Source organism: Rhinolophus sinicus, linkage group LG11, assembly GCF_036562045.2.
Source record: "Rhinolophus sinicus isolate RSC01 linkage group LG11, ASM3656204v1, whole genome shotgun sequence".
Lineage (NCBI taxonomy): Eukaryota > Metazoa > Chordata > Mammalia > Chiroptera > Rhinolophidae > Rhinolophus > Rhinolophus sinicus.
The window spans coordinates 71,810,146-71,834,969 of record NC_133760.1 but is presented as its reverse complement, the minus strand read 5'-3'; the positions used below and the strand labels follow the sequence as shown (position 1 = coordinate 71,834,969).

General features: G+C 38.2%; 1 protein-coding gene across 2 annotated transcripts in view; it reads right to left on the bottom strand.

The window, feature by feature from the left end:
- The window catches only part of CADPS2 (calcium dependent secretion activator 2), a 471,665-nt gene that overhangs the window by 35,617 nt on the left and 411,224 nt on the right, over positions 1-24,824 (bottom strand). For both annotated transcript variants that reach the window (XM_074315663.1, XM_074315664.1), the window contains 6 exons: positions 21,711-21,866; positions 20,219-20,366; positions 19,483-19,497; positions 13,174-13,248; positions 2,023-2,106; positions 1,889-1,921 (listed from right to left, as the gene is read on the bottom strand). In XM_074315663.1, coding sequence (XP_074171764.1) covers positions 1,889-1,921; positions 2,023-2,106; positions 13,174-13,248; positions 19,483-19,497; positions 20,219-20,366; positions 21,711-21,866 — 511 coding nt within the window. The remainder of the gene's footprint in view (positions 1-1,888; positions 1,922-2,022; positions 2,107-13,173; positions 13,249-19,482; positions 19,498-20,218; positions 20,367-21,710; positions 21,867-24,824) is intronic.

The window sequence follows — 24,824 nt, the reverse complement described above, 5'->3', positions numbered from 1 at the left end:
GGAAGAAGAGGCATGATAATTGTCATCAAATATTTGAAGGGCTATCCTGCAGAAGAGGGGTCAGAACCGAGGCAGAAGTCAGAGAGCTATAAAATTTCAACTCATTATATAAAAGGGGAGGCTGACTTATGGTGAGCCTGCAATCACTAAACAAATTTTTAAAGCCTGAATGAATCTTTGTGAGGTGTATCGGGGGAGGGAACTTCTATACTGAGAAGGAGAATGAATGAACCATTTTCTGTATCTTTCAACTCTGAAGTTCGATGGGGTTGAACAAATCTAGCAGAGGGTCAAATCAAGAACTTCCCAAGCCCTGAGAACAGGAATATTATGGTGTGCCGTTCCACCTGTAACTCAAAATAAAACAAAAACTATACCATAAAATGTGTGTTAGGAATTCTGATGAAGTTCATTGTGTGCCTGTGATTACTTGTCTCTTTCTTTTTAAGACAGCAAATGTAAACTCTTCCCCTTAATTCTCCCTTTCTGTCTCTTTTGTGCTCCTGCTTAGAACCCTACACGTGATTATTTCTGCTGATTTGCCCAGCACGATTTTCTGACTCTCGGTACAAGACAAGAAGTATGCCAAGACTTCTTTGGGAATCATTTTATGTTATATTTATATTTTGTAAAATATAAAAGCTCTGCTCCAAAGAAACCCCATACAAAGGCTGGAAAGTCAGGGGCCTTTTCATTTCCACTGCTCACTTATAATAACTATAGCAGCAATAAATCTGGGGACTATCTAGTTCAGGGGTGTCCAAACTTTTTTCAACATTTTTCACCAAGGGCCATATGTGGTAAAATACACAAACAGCAGGGCCACTCACTCGAGGTGAAGTAGTATTGCCTCACCTGGTTTATTTAAGTAAACTAAATATATTTTTGGAATTTGCTGCGGGCCAATTAACAATGGATCATGGGCTGCAGTTGGCCCGTGGGCCGCAGTTTGGACACCCCTGATCTAGTTCATAGTATAAAATGCAGTTATGTGTTAAAAAAAATAATAGCCGTCTACAACTGATACACAAACTTGCCAGGACTCAAACCACTAATGTTTATTCTGACGATCCAGAGATGTGACGCTGGCTCCATCAAAGATGACATGACTTACATTCCTTCTAGTTTTAAATTTTAAGTTTTTTTCCACTGTGCTCTAATTCTTTGAAAATTCATACATATGCCAAGATACATGATTAAACAGAACACCTTAGTATCTGATCACATAGGTCCTAATAGGATTTAAGGCAAAAACTAATTTTGTTATGATTACCAACTTACAAATGCTGCACTAACTTGTTGAATGTATGTATCGTGAATTTATTCATCGTAGCTAAGTAAGTTTCATAATTTCCTTCCACGGTATCTTAATTTTTGAGCAAATTTACAGGTTACAAATTATTTCCCAAGAATTCTGTGAAAAACCAGATGTTAAAATAAGTGAATATTGATTTCTAACACCTTTGTATTTAGAAAATTAGTTCTTTGATTTAACCGGTTCATCGTTATTGTTACTTTAACTCCTATAAGAAACCTGTTACATCTTTCATATAAAGGGACGGGAGCGTGAGCATTTTTCTATAAATAGTGTGAGGCATTTCCTACCCTATCCTAGCGTGCTAGACCCTCTGCAACTGAGCTGACATGTTTTCACGATGAACTGACCTCTATAATAAGAGTTCCAAAGTTACAATGGAAAAAGTACACTGAAATAACCTTCCCAAGCCTTGTTATGAGGGCTAGCCCTTAAGAAAAATAAGCTGCTGCCTGGAAGGAATAGCACTGGTTTAAAGATGTGAAATAAACCCGTGGTGAACTATAATTATTATTTAAAAAAAAAAGAAAAAGAATTACATATAGTTTTAAAAAGCAAATGAAAAATACTTACTGGCACATCAACATATTTTGCAGCTGCTTTCACCTTAAGTGGAAAAAAGATAATTAAGAGAATTATTTTCTTAATTGCTAGATAAGCACTATGACAACAGTCAAGCAACAGCAGAGGAGAGCTCAAATACTTACAGTGAATGACAGAATGGATGAGAAGAAAGTGCCTTCATCATATCTTGACAGTTTCGACAACACCCCTTCCAACACTGCAACAAACTACCAACAGTTTATGATGAGTATTTAGAAAATTACTGTGCATACAAACTAGTAACAGGGCAAACGATTTCTGGACCAACTTCTTCCAAGGCACAGAAATCCACAATGTATGCACCTGAGGGGCTGACTTACAATGTTTACTTTTTCATTTTAAAGATAAACTTTAAGGTCTTTCCCATTGCTGAAAATAACATAGACGTTCTGTGTAATGGGAGTCTGGTCGCTACATGTGAGAAAACTTAAACCATTAATAAATAACTTTAAATTCCTGAGACTGTTCCTTTAAAACACTTTTCAACTTCAATACAGATGTTTAGAAGTCTTCATCACAATTAAAAACCATATGTAACTATGTATGGGGATGGATGTTAACTAGACTTATGACCACTTCACAATATAAACAAATATCAAATAATTGTGTTATATGCCTAAAACTAATATAATCTTACATGTCCATTATACCTCAGTAAAAAACATATAGATGTCTAGAAGAAACGATGGTCAAGCTTAATTAAATCCCTTCTAACATATGTCACTTGGCCATTCCCTAACTTTTTCTGTCTACAGAAGAAGTTGAATAAAAAATGACTGATAAAGAAAGGGACATGTAACATTTAGGGCTCTTGTAACACTGAAATGAAGTCTGACATTAGGTAACAAGCATTTATCAAACAGTTCTCACTGGGGCGTGTAAGGACCATCCTGCTGCTTGCAGGAGCTTGCAAAGAAGTTAGGGAGCTAAAGCAGATACACACACTGCAGGTACAAAAGAAAGAGCAGGAGACTGAGAATATATATCCTGATTCTGTACTAACTACTATGTGGGCTCCGGCCAATCACTGCACCAGTTTCTCCATCAGCGAAATTGTGTGTGTGTGTGTGTGTGTGTGTGTGTGTGTTGGGGACATATGGAATTAAAATTAGTCTCAAAAGTGTTTTATATTTCTAAAATCTTATATTTCTACAAACTGAAAGTTAAGACATGTATACTGTAACGTAATTAAACGTGGAGAATTTTATTTCATTGACTGGAAACATTAAGATCTGGCATGAAGATAAATAAGAGATATTGATAAGGATCTATTGCCCTACATGTTCCCTTTTTACGGCTAAAATCATAGGCACTATTGACAAATTATACACTCCCAAAGGGAAAATACTGACAAGGTTTTTTAAATACGAAAAGGGAAATTAATGAAGGCTGGTTTTTGTTCACATAGCAGCTTCTTCAGCAAAGTGGTAATAGTTCCAGGGACACAGCTTATTGGTCTCTGATGACTAGAAAACTCACTGAGTGCACGGGAGATAATCTTTTCTCTGCGGCTGGTCAATTACTGCAAAATAGTTTACGCAAAAGAAACAAGAACTTCCCTATAGGTTTCTCCATCACATCATTTGCGACCTGATGTAAGAACACAGAAACAAAACCATGCAAACTGCTGACTCAAGTTTTATTTTTAAAGATTGAGAATTATGTACAGCTGGTTAGTTATCCTAAGGGATACACACAGCAAAAAAACACAAAATTACAATTGCTCACAACTAAAAGTCAATTTAGCACTTTCTTACTGCCCGTTAGGATTTCTTACCAATCACAGCTGGCTAACCCAACTTGACGTGGTTTGCAAAGACCCAGAAGACCAATACTCTAGAGCCATGTCAGACCAGGGGAAGGGAATTCCAAAGTTAATGGCCCTCTGTGGAAAATGCCTCATCTCTTGTAACTCAAATCAGAAGAGGCGGTGTGTGCCGGGTGACCTCCCGTGCCAGGAGGAGAGCGACAATCGCTATGGTTACCAGACAACCTGAGCCACTGACGGCTCCAGCACAGCACCTACTAGTTCTTGGTGCCCGGAAGTGAGTATATGTTCACACTTGGGAGTGATGCTGAGGTACAAGGCGAGGTAGAGGCAAGAACCCTGTGCATGGATTTCGAAGGTCAGAGTTCAAGTTGCAGCTCTGCCACTTTCTGACCATGAGGCGACAGTCTGGACATTGCGCTTCTATAGTTTCCCTTCATTTATCAGTAAAGTGGAAAAAAATGACAGCTATCCTTACAAGGATGCATTACAAGGATGGTGTGGAGATGATTTATGTGAAAGGACTGTGAAAATGGCAAAATGCTGAAGAAATGAAAAGAATGAATACTGTTGAGTTGATTAGCTAAATCACTGTTCATTACAGGAAGTCTAAAACCCTGAATATGTTAAGTCACGAGTTACTGGGGGCAGCCTTAGGATTGTTTACTGATAAGGAGTAATAACGAGTTTGATGGGTCTAATTCAGTGAAATGGTATCGATGGAGGCAGAACAGAGTTGAGGCTGTCTGTAAGTCAGAAGACCTGCATTGGAATCCCATCTGTTTCAAGGCCATACGGCTGATGGTAGAGAAGGGGGCTCTGAACACAGGTGACCTGGCTCCAAAGCCCATGTTTGTAACCAACATGCTACAGAATTGTGAGCATTACAGAAGATGATATAAGCAATGTGCCCAGCATATAATAAGTGCTCATAAATGTCATTTGGTTGTAATTATTATTATTATTGAGCACCTAATCTGGGAAATACAAAAAAATACGTGTCCTAGACCCTTCCTTCAAGGAACAAACAAACTATCGGGAGAGACAGACATGTATACAATTGGTCATGACACAAGGCAGAGTTATGGGCCAGCGCAGATGGGCAAACTGTGTAACTAAAACCGGAGGAGGGAAAGAATGGCTTCAACTGGAGGCTATTGGGTGCGCTTCATTTACAAGGTGGCGCAGGAGCTGAGCCACAGGACAGCAGAAATAGAGTGGTTAAAATGACCCTGGGGGAGGCCTACTGGCAGGTGAACTTAGGGCAGAAGCTTCCCTGCTGTGGCGTCTGTCTGGCTTGTCTCCTCTTCAGAGTAGGAAGCAGCACTGGGTTATATCTGAGATGTCTTAAGTGTGGATGCGTGGTCTGCTGCACTCGTGTCACAGCATTCTCTGTGACAATTTTAACAATAGTGGAGAGCCTCTCCTTAGGTTCCTCCCTACCCCCAAACAGTCCCCGGGGAGGCTCCACACCACAGGGACTCCATGTGCTTACATGGCAGTGAGCAGCGACTGCTCCCCTGGGATCACTCAGGTGAGCTGTGCCTGTCCTACAGGAAGGGTTTCTTTGTAAGATTTTTGTTGAGGTCTGCGTGGGAGAAAAGCCTGAAAAACCAAACTCGATTACATCAAGATTAACTAATAATGATATATTTTCCATCTGGCTTTTAATTGCACCAAACAGCAAGATTCAAAAGAAATCCAGTTAAGTGCTGGGTTTCGTTGCTGTGTCTTTAACTGCTCCCTGTGACCTCTGTCTGTACAGCTCAGGGAGTATATAAATACCTACGGGTTTGCCTTCTGCACTCTGTTCTCCTGAGGGTGTCGGGTTGGAATGAAACACTCTAATCTCTTTGTTTCCCTGCTCTTTATTGTAGATGCCATTTACTGGGTTTGTTTGAATAATATTTAACACCTAAAGTCTGTCTGGGTAATTCCCAACTTTGCCTCACAACACATCCAAGGAAATTAGAGATGAAAATACTAGTAGAATGAAACCTAAAGCATGCCACAGGGCACATTGGCTTACATTTTCTGTTGCATTTTATAACAGGTATAAGGCTCACTTTTGCACATGTATGGAAAATAGAACACAAAGTCCAATGAAAAAACATTAGGGAGGATTCCAGTTACAGCTTGGTGGGTTCAAACACACACAATTCTTGCTTTTTTCGCCACGACATTTCATGAAATGAACAAGGGATATCTGTGTCACTGATGCTGCAAGTTGTAAAATCTTCCATAGGAAAAAGATCCATCCATAAATAAGACTGATCATAAAACTCTAGGTGGTTTTATTTGGGGAGGGGGGATGTTAGTGGGGCTAGAGATATGTTTTAGCAGATGTATTGTATTTGGAAAGATCAGGACTAACTAGTGTTGTTAAAAACTCCACATGGAACAAGAATAGCATGGACTGGAAGAAAATAGGTTTCCTTCCCTGAGTGCGAATGTTAATGTTAGGATACAACGCAATTGTGTCTTCCTCATCTTCTTTTCTCCAGCTGTGAATCAGACTGTGAATCTCTGGACCTCTGTTCCAACTGAGTCCTAAAAGCTCTTTCCAGATTATCCACACCTGTATTAAGGATGGATAAGATCCACCAGCACGGATTTATTCATGACACACCTTGTTCCGCAAAGTATCTAAGACAACTTCCAAAATAGCACACCCAGCCCAGCTGCTGGTGAATTCCCCACACTTCTCTCATTGTTTCTTTTTCCCTTGCCCCATAAATAGAGTGACCTATCTTCTTTTGCTTTTCCTCTTTCCTAATGGCTCCTAATAGTGTGTTATTTCTTTTAAGCAAATGCTTGGATTTGAACAGTTTTCTTCTGATATATGGCCTTGATTCAAAAAGCAAATTTAATCACATTACTCTGAACTGGAAAGATATTTCAATTACGTCATCTAGGCAGTCAGGTCGGATTTATCCTTTGTCAGTCTTATTCTTAAGAGAAATTCAGTGGAAAATATTCTAGGTTATTAGAAAGAATATGTGTGTGTATATACAGAAGGTGCCAAAAAAATGTATACACATTTTAGGAAAGAAAAAACTGTATTAAAATTATGCTGATGATAACCACTTTGAGCACCTTTTGTAATTGCAGAAGTCAAACATGGCTTGTATTCATCTTTTGTTATTGGTATATATTGAGTATTAAAATTTTAATACAGCTTTTTTCCTTTCTTAAAATGTGCATAATTTTTTTCACCCTCTGTATATTTACATATATATAACTATATATCTATATCTATATGTTTTTAGTGAAAAAGTATAGTCTTTCCTAAATCCTTTTTGCAATAATTGAAGAGTTAGAAAGTTGAATATTTTGCTATGCTCTTTTCATTCATACGCAGAATTTACTGGGCCCCTGTTACCGGAGTGGATTATGAGAGTGGTCATTTTCTCATTCTTTGCTCTGTTGGTCACTTCTGCTGACCAGATCTTTTCCACAGCCCTCCCAGTTTCTCATCAGCAGCCTCATGTGACACATAATGAATTCCATTCTCATCGACCTGACTTACAGCTGCCCCACCTGAGTACCTGGCCAAGCTTGTCCCACAACACGTAGCCCTGTGTGCGACAAGTATCAAAGGAGGGACACACAGGCTGGGCAGTACAACCCAGGTAGAGGGGACATGAGAAGGGTGCGAGGTGAAGCTCCCCTTCTTTCATTCTCTGCTTTTGCTGAATTCTGTGTGGTGTCGTGGAAAAAGCCCACGCGGGTCAAGGCCTGGTCTGTGGCTATCCACCTCATGACCTCAGACCTCTTTCTTCATCCGTGAACAAGGGGGCTGGACTCTGGGGTGGACGCTGCCAAACAGGCCTGCCTTGGAAGACGAGGCCACACAGGTAGGGCTCCAGGCCGCCTTCCTCTCTTCCATCAGATCCGCTCTACTTTGATCAGGGGTGTATTTTAGGGTGCTCCCCAAGGTATATTTGAAAACATTAAATATATCTTATAAACATGAAAGTGTGTAAAAACACATCTTATACACCATAAGCAATGTTGGAAAAGTCCCTGCTCGATGATCTCAGCGTTCCTACCCTAGCACTGTGTGTGGGACTCTAGAGCCTGGGAGAAAGGACACGGGGCCCCAGAAGCCTCCCCACACAAATGGATACAAGAACCTTTGCTTTAGATGGAGAGAAAGCTGTAGACGTCCAATACTCCTACTTTTTTGATGAAGAAAGTGAGTTGTGCAAGGAGACCCAGCCGCTAACATGAAGAGGAAGAGTCCAGCTCTTCTGACTATCCGAAACTTTGGCCGATACAATGAATTTTAATATAAGGTGGCAACAAATTTGGCATTTCTTGTATCTTTTCTTTGGCAAGAATTAATGTTCCTACTATCTTTTTTTGGAATAACTGTCTATACCCTTTTCTGGCTAGAGGCATCTTTGTGGGGTTCCCCCCCTTTCTTTAAGGTGGCTTTTCATTTCTTCCATTTATTTCTTTACTTCTTCCATAGGGTTCCCAGTTATGAATTATGCATGAGAATAGCAGCCACTGATATAGGATCATTTCTAATGGTTGAAATCTTATAATCACATTGCTATTTTGATCCCATTTACCTCCTCTGACTCCAGACCCAAATATCTGAATGTCTCCTTGGCATCTCCTCCTTTAATTAGCTCATAGGCAGCTCATCTCAGCATGTCCAATGCTGACATCATGGTCTTTCCCTAAGAATCTGTTCCTCTTCCAGGGCACCCTGCATCCATCAGTGGCATCAGCAAGCACCCCATGCTTCCAGCCATAAACTTAGGAGTAATCCTTACTGTTTTCTTCTCTCTCCTTGTTACTCACCCCTTGTCTTAGTCTGTTTGGGCTGCTAGGACAGAACACCACAGACCAGGTGGCTTAGCAACAACAATTATTTCTCACAGTCTGGAGGCTGGGAAGTCCAAGATCAAGGTGCTGGCAGATTTGATGTCTGGTGAGGTCCTACTTCCTGGTTCACAGATGATGTCTTTTGGCTGAGTATTCATATGGCAGAAGGGACTAGGGAGCAACGTGGGGAGTTTTTCTATAAGGGCACCAATCCCATTCATGAGGACTCCAACTTCATGATCTAATCACCTCTCAAAGTTCCCACCTCCTAATACTACTGTTTCCCGGAAAATAAGACCTAGCTGGACCACCAGCTCTAATGCGTTTTTTGGAGCAAAAATTAATATAAGACCCAGATATATTATTATATTATATTATATTATATTATATTATATTATATTATATTATATTATATTATATTATATTATGTTATATTATATTATACCCGGTATTGTATATTATAGTATACCCAGTTTTATATAAGACCTGGTCTTATATTATAGTAAAATAAGACCAGGTCTTAAATTAATTTTTGCTCCAAAAGACGCATTAGAGCTGATGGTCCGGCTCGGTTTTATTTTCAGGGAAACATGGTAATACATTGGGGATTATTAGGTTTCAACATATGGATTGGGGGTGGGGACACAAACATTCGGTCTATAGCTTCCCTGTCCATGATGTATCTCAAATGTCTTTGGATTAGTCCACCAGAGACCAATGTGACAGCCTCCTTACTACTTCTCTAATCTGTTTGCTGCAGGCAATCAGATGAATCCTCTTATAATACAAATAGGATTAATTCCCTACCCCTACTTCCTGCCTCTCCAATCCTTCAGTGACTTCCTGTTGCTCTTAGGAGGAAGACATTAAACTCCTCAGGACTCACGTTGTTGGGCTTTTAACCATAATTCCACACTGCCTCTCCAGGAGAGAACTGAGACTCCTCAGCCTATAGTTAACGTCAGAAATATGAAAGTCACAGAAATTTGGGGAATTAGTTCAAAAAAAGAATAAAGACAGAAACCCAAGGAATACCATCAGTTAGCTGCTAGGTGGAGAGAGGACACAGGGATGGAAAGACAAGATCTTTTCTAGGCACGTAAAGTGTGCAGTTGGGACACTTCACTGTTTAGAGCTACTCGTGATTGAGAGCCTTGGCTCATTTTCAAATTATTTGTGAAGATGCGTGGGGTGAGAAGAGGATAGGAGGTGGGATTGAAAAGAGGAAGTAAAAAGAAGGAAGTGTTGCTTCTTATTTACCCAAATGTTGCTTCTACTTTTCATCCAAATGTGACAAATATATTTATCACTATGCACAAAGCAATTAAAACACGGGAAGAAACATTTGGGATACAATACAAAGAATTACTAGTCTATTCATCTGCTTTATATTGAGTTAATATACTCTAAAAACATCTAGGATTGGTCTTGGAATTTGACAGGGTAAAATGACAGTTAACATAGAAGTTATGTATCTGAATTTTTACAGTCTTTGCTTTTTACTGATTTCCTGGAGATCTGGAAGCAGCAAGTGCACTGACTGAAGAATCTGTAGCTCAGAGGTTGGAATCCTGACTGTGTCATTTATCAAGTGTGTGACTCTGGTCAGTTTACTAAACGACTTTGATGATTAGATTCCTCCTATCTGTGACACAGGACGAGACTGCCCATTTCCTAGGTTTTATGTGGTATGAATTAAATAAATAAGTACAGTGGCCCAGTCACAGCAGGTGCTTCATAACTGCCTCCTTAAAAAAAACCCCAAACATTTCTTCTTTGATGAAAACAAATGTGAACATGCTATCTTAGTGGTTCTTTTGTTTTTAAATTTACTAAAGTTTCAAGGTAGTTTCTTTGACAGCCTGGATGTTCATTCATCAGAGCAGTGTTTCTCAATGTCGGGCTCAGGAAACCCTACATCCAAATCACCGTGGTGACTGCTTAGCTGTGCGCATTCCTGCCCCTCTTCCCAAGTTTCTGATCCCGAATTGTTGGGGAGCTGGGCATGGCAACCTGCATTTTAACAAGTGCTCAGGTACTTTTCTGGCATGCTGACATTTAAGAATCATATTACAGAATCACATTTACCTTTGCCTAATAAAATAAAAACCACCTTTTATTGTCATCTCCTATGGAAGCTTAAGATGGTTGATTCAAAATATCAAATTAATTTACTTCATACTTTCAACCAAGGAATTAAAGATTATTTGTAAGTACTATCTGACTGCAGGACAAAGGATCCACAGAGGAAAACTATAGTTTAAACCTGATTTCCAAGTATAATAGCTAGTTACATTAGGCTATTTAAATTTAAATTCAGTAAAATTTGGTAAAATTAAAATTGCAGTTCCTCAGTTGCACCAGCCACATTTCAAGTGCTCCACGGCCACAGGCGGCTGGTAATGACTATGTGGGATGGTGCAGTACAAACATTTTTATCACCACACTGTTCTGTTGGACCCAGTTCTACTGCAGTGTGATCTCTAAAACACCATTTCCTTACATAACTCAAATATACTATTTTTCAATTAAACAGATGCATTTGATACAGAAAAATGTTGTTTCTTACTTTGCTAGAAATGAATGCAGATGATGGATAGCCCTGCCTGCTTCCTCTGCAACATTCCTCCCCTGCTCCCCATCCCCCCAAACTAGTTACAGCCTTTTTTGCCTTGCTGCCTCTTTAACCCTTTATCAACTGCATGCTAGCACACAATTCAGTTACTGTCATTATGCACTCTTCTCACAAAAGACAACTTCCACAGGAGAACTGGGCTGCTGGGAGGTTCCATCTGAATAAAACTTCCCTGATGGCTCACAGACCATGAAGGGGCGATGTTAACTTTCTTTCACTTTAGTGGGCTGTGGACTATCGCAGGCTGCTATGCCAGGCTCCTGAGAGGGCAGAAATCTCACTACTATTCTTCCTGCAGGAGCTTCATTCTCCAGGGGCTCACCTCTCCTCCCACTTCCAGCATGGTTTTCCTGTTCACCTTTTCCTTTCTCACTTGATGGGGAGGGTGTGTTATGTGACTGTGCGTTGGGAGAAGTCAGGGACAGAAGAACAAGTGAAGAGGGGGTGCTATTCTAACATCATCTTTCTTTGTAACTGTTTTCCACATCAAGACCTGCTACCAGAGAATTTGGAAGATACCAAAAAATTTGAAGAAACCACCCCCTCCCTCAATCAACTATACTTCCACCACCCAGAGAAAAGCTCTGTGATTGTTCTGGTGTGTTTTCTCTACCCGGCGACGCCAATTCAGGTCATACTTTACATTTCTAAATATTCAGCTTTTTTTTTTTCCACTGAATACTATATTATAAAACGTTTCCTTTATCATTATCGTCTTTAAAAGCACACTTTCTTAACATAGCTGTCCCATAATTTAGCATTCCCGTCATGTTAATAGGTTAAAATTGATTCCAATTTTTCATTAGAAAAAAAATGTGACAGATATCAATGTGTGTGTGTGTGTGTGTGTGTGTGTGTGTGTGTGTGTGTATTTTGTGCATTTCTCTTAGTAAGAAAAAAATGGAAAAAAGGATCTTAGGTGAGAGGGTATTAATGCACTTGATATGGTTCCAAACTATCTTCTGGAAAGATCGTAACAATTTATACTCCCATATCAAGGAAATGTGACTGTTCCACCCCATCTTTTCTAAAACAAGGTGTTAGCTTAAAAACGTACATGCTAATTTGCTAGGGAAAAATAGTGTATTAATCATAGTTCTTTTGCTCTCCTTAAATTATGAGTAAGGCTTAACATCCTTCATGCTCATTGGGCATTTCTGTTTTTTTCTTTTCTAAACAACATGTCCTTTGTTAATTAAATTGGGGTTGGTTTTTACTTTGCTTATTGTACATTCTTCCGATTGTTTTATGACACCTGATTTGGGTTCCTTGTGAGAGCCTTATGAGAGCCAGGGATGTATGTGCTCATCTGAAAGTCCTCCTTGGAGCATGTCCATTCTCTCGCCCCATTGTTTTCAGTGCCCAGTACTCTCAGATGCTTCTCAGGCTCAGGTGACAATATTCTCTTTCCCTGATCTTAAATGTCACCCACAGCATTCTGTTACACCTTAGTGGGATTGTAAATCATCGAATCATTCAATGAAACACTCATTTATGATTTATCTCTATGCATACAATTAAAGGCCATAGTTTTGTCAAAGGTATTTGGAGCATCAAATAGGAAGTCGTGGGAGACTCCTGGGAGTGGAGAGGCCAGGAGTCAGCTTTCTCCGTCTGCCTATGAGACAAGCTCTAGAGCCCCTTGTGTCACCACAATAAATAGGCCAGATTCAAGGACTGATAACTCCTCAAATCAGCCCCTGAGATAAGACAAACAGTCAGAGAACATGAATGTGAAATATCAAGGCATTACTGGGAGGCAGAGTTATTTTTAAAAGGACAATAGCAAGAAAATCCAAAATTAATGATAAACACAACACCAAAAGTTGTTGACAAAGAGTGTTCATATTTTGCTCATAACTTTTCTTAAAATTTGAACTTTTCTTGCATCTATTTTTTAAACTACGATTTCTCGGTTAGGTATTTCAAAACATAAGACGGATATTTCTAGGAATTCTCATTTGAAAATAATTTTTCAGTTTGATTTAAAAAGGTGAATAAATAATACATTACCTTTGAAACTAGCATTGAAATGATTTCTTTTACAGTGCTGTCAATCAAATCGTCTATTTTTGAATGGTACTGTTGCTAGATATGAAAAGATAAAGATGTATTAGTTGATGTGGACACAAAACTTTTGTCATTAAGTCATAAATGCTTTCCAGCTACTAGTTACAACATATCAGATTTACTTAAAATGATCATTTTGAACATTGGAAGAACAAAACCTTGAAAACGATCCACCCAATCAACACTTTTTACATTGTGGTTTGAAAATTTTCCCATGTGCACTGTTGAGTTAAGCAGCTAATGGGGTTATTATATAGATGAATTGAGTTCTTATTCTTATTCAGGCGGAGGAATGTGAAGGATACTTTTTGTCTTCTCCTCTATAATTAAAGTGGCCGTGTATTTTTCTAAAGGGTTGGTTTAGCTGGAGAAGCAAAAAGACTAGAAAAAGATTTAATTAATACAGCATTTCATGTCTGACAACTCTCATTCATAAGTTATTTCAAATGTGCTCTAGAAATAAAATGAGCTCCCAATTGTTCACTCTAAAAGGATCTTTTTGTCAGTGCAGGGAGCAGCAGTTTATACAATTCTTACAATATGCTCAAGCAAGAGCAAAATTAAAATTTCATCAACAAAGGTGAATAGATGGTAACAAATTAATAGGCCATAAAAGGTATAATGAAACGGCACTCACTCCCCATCGTTTTATTACTGCTTCCCCATGAAAAAGGCGCCTTTAAGTAAATGCAAAAAAAGATGTATTTAAAATAAACCTGAAAGACTCCTTTTTTGCTTTCTTTAGAGAATACTAGAGAGCCCCATTCTTAAATTAGCAGGAGGTTCGGCTTCTACGGTGTGTGAAGGCACATTCATTTAAACAGTAATTCTTCCTTTAGAAGCATTTATCTGACAGCCGATTGTCCCCAACAGCCACTTCACAGAAAATGTGACTTGTAAAGACTAACCCTATCTTGATGGTTCAAGGCTTCTTGGAACAGCTAACATAATGCAAGGAGTAAAAGTACTCAGGTCAGTATAAACATTAGACCAACTTAACAGCTGCTGGTTGAATGGTTTCCTAAGATGTAAGTTTTTGAAAGCTATTTTTTTCCTTCTGAAAACATGTCTCAAAGTTTCCACACATAACAAAACATCAACTGAGATCTGCTTTGGAATACGCAGGAATGATTCCTCCCTGACAGGCTGACAGGTACAAGTGGTCATCTAATAATGAAGAAAGGAAGCATAATTTTGGAGTATGTGAATTATTTTCTCTCTCTCTGTCTCTGTCTCTCTCTGTTGTGTGTGTGTGTGTGTGTGTGTGTGTTGACAAGTGGTCTAAAATGAACACACACGTGACATTTACTAGGCATGTATTTCACCCAGTGAAGTGAAATACTAAGGGTCTGTCTCCCTTAAAGCCTTACTAATTCCTAAATCAGTGCTCTGCAGAGGATAAATGGAACAGAAACATAGAGGGTAGCTGTCTGTTGCAGTAGTGCTGACATTTTTGCTTTTGAAACAATTTGAAGAGAAGCAAAGGGGGAGAAAATAGAGGAAAAAAGGTAGAAGAGAAAGAGTCTAGAAAAGCTGGTTGGTAGTTGAGATAGTGGTGAAGTCCTGCCCAACCACAGATATAGGTACAAAATAAGTACCCCCCCCCCCCAGCTGAAGGGACTCAGCTGATTGGGCAGTTAAAGAGCTTATGCAAATGAGATCTGTCCTGGCTCTCTGCCACTCTCTTCTCACATCCTTCTCTCCAAATTTGTGTCTGGGCAGTGGGGAGAAATACCAGACTGACTCCCGTTTGGGTAGAATAGGAAAGAAATATAGCAAATGGGTTTCAAGCTTCTCACTTCCTTCTTACATGGAAAGTGTTAGAGAACATGCAGGGATGGAGGCACCCAGACCTCCAAATGGTTCCATATTCTTTTCCTTTTTTTTCAAAGATTGGGGAAGGGGAACAGGACTTTATTGGAGAATACAGTGTTTATTTCCAGGTCTTTTTCCAGGTCAAGTTGCTGTCCTTTCAATCTTAGTTGTGGAGGGCGCAGCTCAGCTCTAGGTCCAGTTGCCATTGTTAGTTGCAGGGGGCGCAGCCCACCATCCCTTGCGGGAGTCGAACCAGCAACCTTGTGATTGAGAGGACGAGCTCCAACCAACTGAGCCATCCGGGAGCTCAGTGGCAGCTCAGCTCAAGGTGCCATGTTCAATCTTAGTTGCAGGGAGTGGAGCCCACCATCCCTTGTGGGACTCGAGGAGTTGAACCAGCAACCTTGTGGTTGAGAGCCCACTGGCCCATGTGGGAATCGAACCAACAGCCTTTGGAGTTAGGAGCACGGAGCTCCAACCGCCGGAGCCACCAGGACGGCCCCCCATATTCTTAAGTATGCCTCATCCTCAATGTTTATCTCCATTTGCCATAAATTTCTTTTTTTTTTTTTTAAACTCAAAAGTAATCAAATATCATCAGAAGGCTATTGAAAATAGAACACGGAGCTTATATATGTTAAACCTTTAGGTTGGACCCATTTGGGGAATCCTTAAAATCAAAAGATGAGCCACTAAAGAGGTCTCTTTTTATTGAAAGGCAGGGAAAGCCATGGATGCTGGTAGTCATAAAATTCTCCTATCACAACAGACTGCTATTTTGATACCTGATCTAGCCAAAAGGACAGGAGGGGAGAGGGGGAGAGGGGATGACGGAGAGGAAGTGAAAAAGGAAGAAAAGTATACATCTTAAATGTACTACTTAAGGCAAAAACTCAAGTAATACAAAGTTTTTAGGTTTGTATAATACAAGATTTTGCTAGTGTATTTATCTGATTAGCTCTGACTTACACTAATATCGAATCTGAAGACTACTGGGAACTTCTAGAATCTTCTATAGCTGCACAGTTAGTACAGGTGGCATGGGAGCATTGTGGGTGGGAATGGGGAGATGACCGCAAAATTCCTATTTTACGTATACATTCTACAAAGAGAACGATGCACATATGCAGCATATGGTCAACAGAAAGTTAGCTAGAAAAAGTTATTCATCAGGGGATCCAGACAAACCCAAATACACAAAAAGAGATGGCAAGAAGAACAGAATTTCTCTGCAGAGACATTTATGTTACCTAAGCTAAAATTGATAATTCAGATGAACAGAGCACATTTTTTATAACATTCTGCAGTTTTTGTTTGTAAGAATAAAAACCTGTAAAATTCTTAGATTGGGTCAATGATCCTACATTCCAGGGCTTTGGTAGAATCCAGGCCATTCCTAGACTAATTCTCTCCACATCTTCCTTCGAAAGCAAACTGTTGGTGCCTTGCTTCTCCAGCAGAAGACTCTGAACTTAGATTAAAACAGACCTTGAGGACTCTTACTTCACAGAGGCCAGAGATCAGGCACCGGCCTGCAACCCTGCTGTCCTACACTCAGGTAAATATCATTTTACCTGACTGCATGAAAACACACAAGAAATGAAGACTAATCAAATACCAGTGTAATCCAGCATTCTTAAGAAGATTTTGGTTCTTCTCTTGGCATGAATTTTAAAGGTATTGGATTGTTAGTTCTGGAAATGGAAGTGTTTTACTGTAATTGAGAACAAATCCCACACAAGTAGCACCCCACCCCCACTTGCCCCATTAGTGTGCTTTCATCCCCAGTGGATGGGCCATGGGATGCAGAGGTTCTGAGGGCAGATGATGGCCTGACGCCCACACATTAGTCTGCTTTTCTGCAGGGATGGGTAACAAGGATTTCTAAACCTTGGTGGTTTTGTGCTCTCAACATCTGTCCCCGAGGGACTGGCCTAAGATTGCTGACTCATATGCACAGCTGTCACACGGGCAGATCATTCATTCACAAATGACTCCATTAAACATGTTCTGGGCTGTGGCTGAGCATGTTTGCATCATTACGTGACACATACGAAAACAGAATCATAACTTAGGAGCACAGAGGAGCTGCCTTGTGGGTCAGGAGTCACGAAGGCTTTATCCCTTGACAATGACAATATATTAGGTTGGTGCAAAAATAACTGCGGTTTAAAAGGTTAAAAAAAAAAAAAAAAAAAAAAAAGGCAAAAACCGCAATTACTTTTGCACCAACCTAATAACGACTTACTAGAGATTTTGCAGAGGTAATCCCCTTATAATTCAGAAAAATAATCTCTGCTAGGTTACTCTATGTAGTAAGTACATATTTTTAAAAGGTTTCAAATTGTGTGGTGAGCTAGTTTTTTCAAAAGCTTTATTTGTTGCTTATTATAGAATGGAGTCCACAGGCTCACCTATGCATGCGATGTATTTACTAATTTGCAACAATTCCAAAACTTATTTCAAGCACATACAAAGAGGGAAAGCCAGTGTCATTATGTGGGTATATTTGGTGGAGATTAAAAGCAAAGTATAAAATCCTTCTTTCGCATTGAGATTCTTGTTTACCACTTTCCAGGGTTGCTAATGGGTTTTACACCTGCACATTTTGAACTCTATTAGTTGTGTGAAAGTTGTGGGGGACTAATTGTCTCTGGTGAGAAGGTGCAGGTGCAGACATAATGAACAGTAGCAGATTACTCTTCAAAACCATCCACCTATTAATGTAAAGAATCATTTGACAATGCACCAATGTTTTGTCATTTGTGTGTGTGCCCATTTTCTTTTTAAGTACTAGAGTGAGTTGTTTCTGACAGGGTTGGATTTTTAAAGCCGTGACAACAAATCAGTCTGTTCATTCAACAAATATTTACTAAGTGCCTATTGGTCAGGTACTGCAGTGTATGTTAAAATAAGAACAAATGGATAAATTCATTATTAATGAGAAGAGGCAAGATGACTATAAACCCAATGGGAAATGGATGGGCTTATTGTAAAGAGACTTAAGACAATATTCTTGCAATCAAAGGCTTACATTTGGGTATTGAAAAACATGGAGAGGTAGAGAGGAGCCATCGATATTCAAACCAGCTTCCTCCTTATTCAGATAATTAGAGATGATAAATCATGTTGTAAGTGATCAGAGAATAACTACTGAACATTCCACAACGCTTACATTATTAGTTACTTAATCTGTAAGATTATATGCTATGGTATTAGAAATATGTCTTTTCCCCCTGAATTGTCCCCAAAATGAAATGTGTGTATATACAGAGGGTGCCAAAAACATGTATACACATTTTAAGAAAGGAAAAAAACTGTATTAAGATTGTAATAATATATATCGATAAAAGATGAATACAATTTTTTGGGCACCCCTGGTATACATAAATTATGGTCAAATAACTAAGGTCTATATCTGGACTAAATAAGTATGAAAATCACAAATAGTGTGCCTTCTCATCTTTTTTCACAGTTACCTAAATCCTTCTGCTTCGATGAGAATTGTTAGCCCAGTAGAGTCTTGTTGAGTTTGAGTCTCAGGTGTTAACTGTAATACTTGTAAGATTTAACATACAAAAAAAGTATATTTACATACAGTACACAAATAAATTTGACTTATATATACATATATACATATATATATATATATATATATATATTTTTTTTTTTTTAATATAGTCAATTTAGTCTCTCTCTCTCTCTCTCTTTTTCCCTAGTAAATCTTGTGTGCATGAAGGTTTTCAAATCATTGTTGCTCTGAGGTTCTGAGTGGTACCTCAAGAAAATCTTGTGTGGGGGAGGGGAAAGGCTCCTGACATGCCTGCTTTTTTTCCTGACTCTGATGATGGTTACATCCCTGGCCACGAGTGGGAGGAAAGACTCACTGGTGGGCATGTACCTCGCTAAAATCCACAAGTGGGTTCTTTCGTATGAAGTGATCTGGAGAGTGGCCTTCCAGTCTTTGAATTTAGGGGTCACCCTGACATAAGGTATATGTCATCTAAAGTCCCAAACTCTACATTCGTCTAGTAGTAGTTAAAGTATATACTAAAGATATCTGTGTCTGGAAAATGTTAATAATCGTTCTGTTTCTGAATTTGTTTAGAACTTAGTTTAAAGGAGGGTGAATTCATTGGGTTTTAAATAATTTTATCTTTAAAAATCTAATTTGTAGATTCTGCAGCTTAACAGAGAAGAAACATTCCTCGTGACATTATTTAAGATGTAAGCATTTATATATATTGTAATGTGTCTTTGGGTAATTGCTGTGTTATAGTAAGCTGTTAGTGTGTAACTCACAGACAGAAACCAAAAACCTGAAAATCACATGAATTATATTATTTAAATTTGAAAAGATGAAAATAAAAAACATGCATTTACGAAAATAATAATTCAAATGAGAATGTGGTTAAAAAAAAAAAAAATGAGACTTACCCATTGACTACCAAACTGGAGACCATGTCATGGAAAAAAAAAAGGCGATGAAGGAGAACATATGGGAAGAGTAAAGAAATCATGAAAAAGTAATTACAATGGGGGAAAAAAGCAACAAAATGTCAACTTAAACAGATATCTAAGAAAAATAGATCCATTTTCACCCAATCACGACTCTCAACAAAAATAAATCACAGGGTAAAACAAGCTATTTCTGAATATAGAACAAAACAAAATATAAATAAAATTGGAACAATGGGATATTTATTGAAAAGAATGAAGCCTAATTTTCAAGTATGTTTCACCTTGGTCTTTCCAAAATAGAAACTTTTGTGTAAATAAAATATATCATATGCTATTTTCTGTGGCTTGTTTTTTTTTTTTTACATAAAAACTCTGGATACTCTGGATTTGTGTAAACAAAGCAGGTAGCTTTTTTCATTTGCTTATGAAAAGTAAGCTTTATGTAAACACACAACAACTAAGCTGTTAAAAGGTATATCTGAAATTCAATGGCCACTTATAAAATTGTAGGCAATCTTCATGTGAAAAAGAAGAAACTGACTGAAACAAAGGATAAAGGGTATTCCGTTGTTATAGTAAAGAAAAGACCAAACACTTATATTGGAGAACTTGGTCTTTTAATCTAATCAAGTGTGTGACTTCTGGAAACAGCATCCTTCTCTGCCAGGGCACCCTATGCTGCATTTCTCCACGTGACACTCAATCCACTTACCTCTTGGCCTCCATCCAGGGCACAGAGTTTGGTGCTTTGCTTCTTGGCATCGACTAACACGTTAAACATGGTACACACAGAAGCTGGGATGCGCAAGTCAGTGGTTTTGCTCGCCTTTTGTAGCTTGAGTTCAAATGCAGTTCTTGTTCTAGTCATTGAAACACGAATTCAGAGTAAGAGATTGACATATGTCCCACCTGTTGTGTAACAGTGAAATCAACACCACAAAATGCTAATTTAAAACATGCAAATAAGGGGTGTGGCCATGTTTGGGAGCTGGGGGTGGGATGCTCTCCTATGAAAGATCAGACTGTGATATTCAATCTTAACCACAGCTTTTGCCATCACTCAGACAATATCTCTACCCAAATGAAGCTATTTGCTACATTGAGTGTGTCACTCTTTTAAATGTAAAAACCTCATCGTTTCACTCAAATGCCTGAATTAGTAACAAAAGAGAAAAATCACTGGCTTCTCCACATTCAAGCAGAACAAATCCTCCAGGTGAAGATTTGCCAAATCAAAAAAGGTACAAGTCTGAAAAACCCTAAAACCTCATAATTAATGTACAACACAGAGTGTGTAATTCTTTCACATCACTTAGGTTCTCTTTCAAATACCTGAAGTTGCAGCTAGGCTTTTAAAAGCTACTGCATAACAGGCAATTTGAGATCGGTCTTGGTTAAGTATCCAAAGAATACCCACAGATTTGAGATATCAGAATCACAGACGATGAATATTTTTTTAAACATTAAATAACCTAATTCGTGGCCTTGCCTTGGGAGGGCATGAAACATTATTCTAAAAACCGATTTTTCTTGCTTTAGAGAATTTAGGATTATTCAGCTGCTCCAATCAGTGTTTGTTATTCCACTATGCTGTCCCCGCCATTGTTCTTGCACATATCATGAACACGGGCAAGGAAAAAACAATGCTTGGATACTTTGGATGCAATGCTGATTGTGTAAGAACTAGTAAAACAATGAAAGCACCTTTGGAAGAATCCTCATAACTTATTTCTAGTTAAGTTTTGAAGAATGGGAATGGATATTTGGAACTCATCTGGTAGGGACAGAGCACACCAGAAAACACAATTGGGGGCACTGATCGTCATTTGAGTTTGCCACGCCATTTCACAGCACAGAGACAGAACGCTTAAAGTATTTAACACACCCTTTCCGGATGTCTCAGGAAGTATTGCCTTGGGAATTTAAAAGATCGTATTCCCAGAGAGAAAACAATCAGCACAACAGAAATGATTACTAGGGGTACTACTGAGGAGGGCAATGGTTAGGGGACTTGAGAAAAACTATCAGGCCCATCTTGTTAATTACATGGGTCCCCAGAATTTAGGTCAGAGAACCTAATGACCATTTTGGAATAGTGGTACATACTGCAATCTTTCCTGCGACAACTATGTAACAGGTACTTGGTGAAAAGTGGTATTTTGGGTGCTGGAATATTAAGCAGCAACTTGAAAACACACGACTACCTTTTGACACAGGCCTCTATCATATCACTGGCCATTAGTTTAAGTCTTTGCTCTAAGTGGTGGGCAAATTCTTGCTCTGGCCAGTGTAGATCAAGGACAAACATTTGCAGTGCATCGAGTTTCCAAAAAAGGTCTTCTGATGTTGCTGAGCCATTGCTGGAAGAAAAAGGAAAAAATGAGAACATCATGAATTTCCACTGTTAGCTCCGGGGACCACTAACACATTGGTTTTTCTTTCCTCTTTGTAGCCATTGCCATCAGCGAAAAAATACCCTACAAAATCTCTAATGATCACTATTTCCTCTGTTCAACCTGCTAATTCTTCCTTTTCACTTCCCAGTGAAAAGGCAAGGCAAGGAGAACAAAATAGAAATAAACATAATAGTAAGGTTTCCTAAAAAGGCATAAACTGGATGCAGATACTTGAGTAAGGAAAGAAATCAAATTGTGTACATCAGAACAAACATTTTAAATGTTCTTTACTAATCTCTCGGATAAAACATATAAATATTTCTTTTTAGAAATTCAGAAAAGTATGTTTTATGCAAGAAGATCCATATAACAGCGGCTATTAGCTTTCCTCTTCTACTCAAGGATATGGGTCTGTCATCACAACGGATGGCTTCTGTCTGTCTACAGGCATGTACATATAAGACCCTTAACTTTCTCAGTTACAGGTAAAGGTGAAACAGGTACTGGAAATGAAATAACAGGTTGGGAAGGGAAGCAAATCTTACTTCTATTTTGAGATGCGTTGTGGCTTTTCTAGCTCATAATTAAATGTAACAGTACAAGGCATGGTCTAACCCAGAAATGCTGTTCAGGCCGCTCTGAAGTTGGAACAAAGTCATGTATATTTCAGGCCCTTACATCTGTCTAATTATGGAGTCCAGATCTACTGTACATTTGCTACTATAGTAAAATTACTCTGTATTTTCACACCATGCATGAAGGTAATTTTTACCAGAGTACATATAATATTTAGGGTAAGGATAATACTATTACTTTCTATTATGCAAGTAGACAGCCTAATAAGGAAACAGATGTTTTGAAAGTAAAATATTCCTACATTAAAACATATTGAAATTTAGTTATAAAAGAGAATGAAAGAAAAAAAAAGCTGCTGTGGGATTCATCTCTCCTCAGCTTTCCAATATCTGTTTAACATATATTCATCTAAAATTTATATTTTCAGTTTGTAAAACAAAATTAAAAAATAAAATAAACTCTTTCATCACAAGGGCATGGTGGAAAACTTTTATAAAAAATAAAATTTTTTGGAATAGCCACATTATTTAGATAAATATATCTTAATTCGGTAGCATAAAAACATCATCTCTTACTCTGGCTAATTAAAAGTTCTGGTCTGTTCCCCACCCCCTTGCCTCAGCATCTTAGCTCCATCACCAATCTGCTTTGCTTTCCTCCTCCTATTCTGCCAGTATTTCCTCATGATCTTCCTTGTCTAGCCAAGATGTCCTCAGAGTTAAATTCTCAAGGCGCCAAACACAGCAAAGCACAGAACACTACCCATGGCACTTCATTCACTCAGTCTCTCCTCACCTTAATATTTAGTCCCCACAAAGTACCATTCGACAAAAGAACCAGACAATACCATGCTGACCTTGCTGTGGGAAGTGTTTGAAAAACCCCTATATTTACTTCTCCTTTTTGTCATATATATATAATAAAAACAAGAAAGAAAAATGAACAAGCATATCCATAGTGTACAATTTGGTAGCTGAGAAGATCTATGTTTTAAGAGTAACTGAAAATAATTGGCAAAGAAGCAAATCTACTTCTTATAATTTTTTACTTAGGAGAAATATAAGTAGCTATTTGAAACATGTATGCATTCTTTAACAGCATAACAGAACAGCAAAAGCAAAAGCCATAATCAAAACAAAATCCCAAAGAGTAAAGGTAGAATTTTATTAAAAATGGACTTTCTCATAACATGTAACAATTAAATCTTTATAGAGAATATGGACATATGTTTCTCCTGTTCTTCAATGCTATGGTCAGAGTCTGAACAATAAATGTGCTTAATTGGAAATGCAATTAAGATAACAACTGTTTGTTATAATTAGATAGCTAGATGAAAAAATGTAAATCAGTTTTCTCTCGAGCTGGTATATATAACCTGCGATTTTTTATGAAACTTTTTCATTTTAAAATTAGCGACTTCGCCTAATCAGTGACTTATTCCTAACAGTATTATTAATTGATTAAAGAACTCAAACATGAATAATGGACTCAGATAATTTCCTAAAAATTCCAGCATTATCTTACCGGCATTCACGTTTAGTGCTAAAAACCCAGAATTAAGGTTTTATATACAGGGAGAGATACGGAGACCATCCTCTTAAAGTGATTTATACATTAGTAGATAGGTGTATATCTTCAAACCCATGGTTACTTTGCTATTACTAACCTTCACTTAATCAGTAGTTGTACTTTTAATTCGCAATATATGTGAAATGGAAATGTTTTTTGCTATTTAATGCTTTCTAGCAGAAGTTCAAAACACTACTTGCAATGACATCATAACATTATGAGTAATTCTGACATCCTGACAAAGAGTCTAATGTTGATTATCTTGGCAGGTAAAGATAATGGTAACTAACTTGGAAACCATATTTTTTATTTGCCCAGAATAATGAAAGTCGAATCACTCAATTTACAAAGCCAAAATCTGTCATGGTTCCTGTCCTGAGATGCAGGTCATTTTATAAAAGGACTCCCAAGAATGAAATCCAGAGTTCACACATATCTCAAAGCTAATAAAATAGTGATGATGAAAAGCCCCTAAATTTTCCAAGGTAATGCCCACAATAGGGTTCTTGATAAAAGCAAAATTGTAAAACAGATGAGAAATAAGGATGAATAGGAGTTAAATTATTAACCCATATAAAGAAGTACAAAAAAAAAATCATAAACCTAGAAAGATTCTGTATGTTTCCTAGATAATTCCTGAGCACACAGCGACACCATTTTATACACTGTAAAGACCCAAAGCGTTTGCCTATAACAATGAGATTGACATGTGGCCTAACATCCTAATAATTATTATGAGTACAGTGATGCTGTTTAACTTGCAGAAATATTGCCAAA